The 5,889-nt window shown below is 35.8% G+C and overlaps 2 protein-coding genes across 2 annotated transcripts; both read left to right on the forward strand.

The window, feature by feature from the left end:
* Positions 1-2: 2 nt before the first annotated feature.
* LOC141823695 (tryptophan synthase beta chain 2, chloroplastic-like) lies at positions 3-2,069 on the forward strand (the record flags this gene model as incomplete). Its single annotated transcript, XM_074710960.1, is given in 7 exon segments — positions 3-332; positions 629-670; positions 672-770; positions 772-847; positions 850-1,072; positions 1,170-1,264; positions 1,649-2,069. Coding segments are annotated over 7 exon segments (1,041 nt in total), but the record flags the coding sequence as incomplete, so codon positions are not given.
* Positions 2,070-2,372: 303 nt separating this feature from the next.
* Positions 2,373-3,020, forward strand: LOC141823705 (uncharacterized). Its single transcript, XM_074710966.1, has one exon. The coding sequence runs from the start codon at positions 2,373-2,375 to the stop codon at positions 3,018-3,020; it is 648 nt and encodes a 215-aa protein (XP_074567067.1).
* Positions 3,021-5,889: the final 2,869 nt, after the last annotated feature.

Here is a 5,889-nt window from a genome sequence, read left to right on the forward strand (position 1 = left end):
ATTATGTTGGACGAGAAAGCCCCCTTTACTTTGCAGAGCGGCTGACAGAGCATTACAGGCGTTCTGATGGGCAAGGCCCTCATATTTATCTGAAGAGAGAAGATCTTAACCATACAGGTGCTCATAAGATCAATAATGCTGTTGCACAAGCTTTACTTGCCAAAAGGTTGGGAAAGAAGCGCATCATAGCAGAGACAGGAGCTGGTCAGCATGGGGTTGCTACAGCTACTGTCTGTGCTAGATTTGGCTTGGAATGTATTATTTATATGGGTGCCCAGGATATGGAGAGACAAGCCCTCAATGTATTTCGAATGAGGCTTCTTGGAGCAGAGGTTTGTATGATTTTCAAATTGTTTCACCACATTTGCACAAATAATTTTCATTAGAATTTGTGTGCGCATCACCATGGTTTTCAATCTAGAGTTTCAATCAAAAGATGCATAACCATTTTTTTAGATTGCAATTTTGTCTTCATTTTGTGATCTGCCTCAAAATTGTTTTTAGACTCGAAATACATGATGTTGGAATCAAGCCATCATGGTAGTGGTTTCAGATTTTGTGCAGTTAGTGCTCGCCCGCTGGGAATTTATCTACTTGATATCTGCATGACTGTATTGAGGCCATGCAGGTAAGAGCTGTCCATACTGGAACTGCCACACTAAAGGATGCCCACTTCAGAAGCCATACGTGACTGGGTGACCAATGTTGAGACAACTCATTACATTTTAGGGTCTGTAGCAGGTCCACATCCTTATCCAATGATGGTTAGGGGGACTCCATGCAGTAATTGGCAAAGAAACAAGAAAGCAAGCTTTAGAGAAGTGGGGTGGGAAGCCCGATGTTCTTGTTGATGTGTCGGCGGAGGTTCAAATGCCATGGGGCTCTTCCATGAATTTGTTGATGATAGGGATGTGAGATTAGTAGGTGTAGAGGCTGCTGGCTTTGGATTAGACAGCGGTAAACATGCAGCAACATTAACAAAGGGAGAAGTAGGGGTTCTTCATGGTGCCATGAGTTATTTGCTACAGGATGATGATGGTCAAATAATTGAGCCTCATTCTATAAGTGCTGGGTTAGTAATTGTTTTTTAGTTACTGGACCAATGCCTTCTCCAGTTGAATCATACTTAACTATTTATTTATCCCTGATTATTCATTTTTATATGCTAGGTTGGACTACCCTGGAGTTGGTCCCGAGCACAGCTATTTGAAGGATATTGGACGAGCTGAATACTTTAGTGTCACAGATGAACAGGCTTTGGAAGGTAACAGAAATTCTCAAATGCTTCGTTATTTATTTCTATTTTAGGTTTTTAGTGGAACTGTATCTATACTAATGGTGGTTGTCTTATCCACGCTTTAAAATAAATTTACTACAGTCTATTAGATTCCCTATTGATATGATTTAAAAAAAATAGCTGCAATTTCACTTGAAATTAGATATACAATTCATTTTTCATGTTTACTACAAAATGCAGGCCAGATGAAATCTAGTAGGCGTCTGCTATAATCTTTGATGCTTTAGTTTTCAAATTTCTCTTTCTTCCAAACTGCAACGTTCATTTGGATAGTTGGGCTGTTATAAGCATGATTCTCGTCATTCTCTTAGTTACATGAACTTGAATTACCTGCTATTGTTCCGTTTTCAGCTTTCAAGCGACTGTCACGCCTGGAGGGTATCATCCCCGCTCTTGAAACTTCTCATGCGCTTGCATACTTGGAAGATCTCTGTCCCACTTTGCCAGATGGCTCAAAGGTGGTTCTCAATTGTAGCGGCAGGGGCGATAAGGATGTCCAAACTGCTATAAAACATCTTCACCTGTAACGAGAACATGCTAGATTTAATTGCTAGTTTGAAAGCAGAGGAAAAATATAAAACCAAAATTCATCTGTCAGAACTAAGAGCTGTTTGTTGCAAGTCATATTTCTTCAAAAGCTGCTTTTGTAGAATGTTTTTGCCAATTTTCGTAATCTTATGTATAGCTTCAGTAAGAACAGTTGCCTTGCTTTTATGTGTTTCAATGTTACATACATTGAAACACATAAAAATAGTCAGACATGAATTTTGTAACATTTTCGAAGTAATCTAGGTTTTATAATTTTTTTTCTTCCGCCAGCAGAACGATGACTTTCAACTTGCAAGCTCCGACTTACTTAACGAGTAATTAACCAAAAAAAAAAAAAAAGAAAGAATTTGTAGAAAACCATCACATTCCAGACCCAGTCAATGTTTTTATTTGGGAAAAAAAGGAGAAGACTCGATCATAGTCATAGAATAGAATGGTCTCCTAACAATTATACATCGAAAGGTCTCTAAATTCACCTCAAGTTCTACAAATGTAGAAATCCTGTGCTTTTGCATAGACAGACAGTATGTGGTGGTGGTGTGGGAGAGGAAGAAGCCTCAGGAGCATTGTCGTCAAGGAGGGCGAGGTCGGATCGGCTCTCAACCTGAGCTCATTGAAGAAATCAAAGAACAAGAAGAAGAAGAAGAAGAAAGCAGCGAAAGAGAATCCATACTCAAGCCTAGGCCTCGATAAGTTCTCCTCGTTACTCTCTAACCTCGAGGCTCAAAGGAGAAGCATCGAAGCCGAATCAGAAGATACGACCACGACGATACTTTGGTTCAGGTTCACTGAGTCAAATGATTGCGTGCCAATCTTTCAAAGGCTCAAAAACGACACCAAAGAAGCTGGCCGCCGAGAAATGCCATTGGAATCTCAGCCAACTCCCGCCGAGCATGCCGAAGGCAATAAAGTCAACGAGGTTAGTTTGCCCGACGAGATTAGTAAGGAGATGGGGATCAAGAAGGTCAAAGCATGGTCATGGAAAGGTTGGGCGTCTGAGCATCATCCGTTTTTATTGCTAGCTCTGGTTCTTCTTTGCTTGATGTTCTCGAGGGTGTTTGCTATATACTGCGCTACGATATGGTGGTATTTGGTGCCAAGAATTCAACGCAAAGATCCGAGAAGGAAATCGAGAAGGTTAATGAGAAAGAAGGGTGTAAATGTAATCGTCTAAATATGGTTTGCAGCGTGCATTATTTATCAGTTTGATTCGGGGGAAATCTCCAAGCTTTTCATCTGGTAGTCTTAGATTGTGTTTGTTTGTTTGTTTTTTCAGTTGATCTTGAGCTGATTCTTTTTCTCCCCGATCCGTTGAGATTTCAATGATCTAATCGAAAAGTTGGCGTTTGAGGGTTGACTTGAACCAAAAAGAAAGAAATGGTTAAGATTTTTATGGGTTTTCACAGTTTCTGTGGTCAACTACACCCTCTCGTGATCATCTCAAATTGACGGATAGCTATCGAGATCAATACTGTATAAATCAATATCTCAATCAACTCGAGCATTGATAAATCCAACTAAAGGAACAAAGAAATGTTAAAAACAAAAAAAGTGTGTTTCATGAGTGCCCCATCAGATCAAGAACTAAATGTATGAATGCCCTTTTCCTAAAATATAATATTGGATTTGAGATAGCAACAAATGAGAAGTGGATTTGACCCGGTCGGAAATTAAAGTTAATTTTTAAAAATTATAACTTAGATTTTTTTAATTATAACTACATTTTATTAGAAATCCAAATTGACTACTTTCAACTTCGACAATGGATTCTAAGTATTTGGATCCAAGTGATTAAGTAGTAAAATTGCTCTTTATCTTATCTTCATTTTTTAAGGCAAATTACCTTTTTTTTTTGTTGACTTCATCTACATTTTTTTATAATTTTGGATAAAATATTCTCTATATTTTGGTGAAGATATTTTTACATTGAATTAGAGCCATCGGATTGTAGTATATCTATGACAAGATCTCTTGGTGAAGAATTCTATCAGTGCCTCAATATTATGGTGTAAATTAATTCATGAAATTTGGCAAACCCTTGATAGATTGATTATTTAATAAAAAGGATGAAGTTTGACTATCAATTTTGAAGAATGAACTCGTAAATACTGCACCAATATCAGAGTGTTTTATAAAGATCAAATATATATGCTTAAAATTTGCTCTGAATTCAGAAGAAGTAATTTTTGAAACTCACATGAAGATAAATATTATTCAGGGATTAAAGTATCTTCTATAGTAATCGGAGAATTTGTTATCATCAAAAGAGTCATTAGCTACAAAAATGGTTGAAATTTCTATCAAACGAGATGGAACTGCCCGTGTAGGAAAAAAAAATGTTTTAAAGGAAGGGAATATCAAAGCAACTCAATCCCATATAAAAAGGAAGAAGAGCCTTCTAATATCATGATCATCATGAAGAAGATCTTCAAATGTTATAAATATGACAAAATAAAGCACATCATGCAATTTTGTCAAACTAATTAGTTAAATAAAGGTAATACTGCTAAGACAAAAAAGTTGAAGATTGAACATTGAACATTGAAGTTTAGATGTCAACTTACAAGAGATTAATCTAAATTTTTAACTTCCAAGAGTATAATGGTTTATGCCATTGTTACATGTGCAGTGACGTGGGGGAGACGACAAGGGGAGGTTTAGGACTTGGTCTACGTAGAAATGCATGGGCTAGGTGGCCAGTTCAGGACTCGATTAATACAAATATCATAGTATCCAACTTATCGAGTTGGTCCGATCCACCGACTTGCAAATTAAATCGACATGCCGCTAGTCCGACCTCCAGATCGACATGAGCTGCAGGTCCAATCTTTCAATATATATGCAAAGGGACACTACTGTTATCATAACACCAAGGGATACAACGGTTACAATGACACCCTTTTAGTGAGATGCATCCCTTGAACTTCTCTCCATAAGATCCGTCCCTTAGGCTTCTCTCCAAATATAAAGGGGAAGGAGATTCTCTAGCAAATGATCTGATTTCATCATTTATTTTTACTTAATTATTTATCATTTCTTCTTTCTATTATACTATTTGAGCTTCTATGATGATTTAAACATCGGAGGGACATCGTCGGAATAACTCCCAGTGAGTCCTTTGACATGTGTTATTTTTCACAGAGTCGGCCATGTCATGTGAAGAAAACGAGAAGAAAATTTTGATGTTATCACTCTTTGATACAATTGGATATTTGTCTTTGCATCATCGCAGTGAGATATCTACCACATTATGAAGAATGAAAATATTCAAGAGCTAAGGTAGATATATGTTAGTCTACTTGGGCTTTAGCTGAGGGAGAGGGGGGTCCGACACCATTGAAGAAGAGCTGCAGCTCGGATTTGCAACAAGAGAAAGGAAGAAGGGAAAAAACGACTCCCTGGCCATTACATTGGTCAGTATTTTTTTTAAAAGCATTACCAGCTAAATAAATGACTAGTAACCTTGTTTATAAATAATGACCAAATATATATTTATCAATAATTTTTTTAAATAAATGATCGATAAATTTTTTTAAAAATATTAACGAAATATATGTTACTGGAAATATTTATAAACAAATGGCCAGTAATTTTTATAAAACATATCGATCAAATATAAATACTTATCAATTTTTTTTAATTCACCAACCAATATATATTTGATCAGTGTTTTCAATTAAATTACCGATCAAAATATATTTGACTACTAATTTTTTAAAAATATTATATCAATTATCAATTATTTTTTAATCAATTTATAATTGATAAAAAATGTGAATTTTACAAAATAATAATTAACAAAATTTTAACAAATAAATAAATAATTGATAAAAAAAAGTGAATTTTACACCGTGGGTGCTTTCAGTAATACTATTATGCTAACAGTAAAATTGGAGGCTATTAGTTGATTGTTAAAAAGTAAATATTGAATGAAAGACTAATAAAATTTTCTTAAAATAAACTATCTAAATAGGGCATGAAGTATTTAGACCATCTTCTCTTTCTCTTTCGTAGGTGAGAGTTGACTTAGACTGTTGTTAGAG

This window comes from Curcuma longa, chromosome 1 (assembly GCF_044706935.1).
Source record: "Curcuma longa cultivar G26 ecotype Majalengka, Jawa Barat chromosome 1, ITB_CL_G26_1.1, whole genome shotgun sequence".
In the NCBI taxonomy this organism is placed as follows: Eukaryota; Viridiplantae; Streptophyta; class Magnoliopsida; order Zingiberales; family Zingiberaceae; genus Curcuma; species Curcuma longa.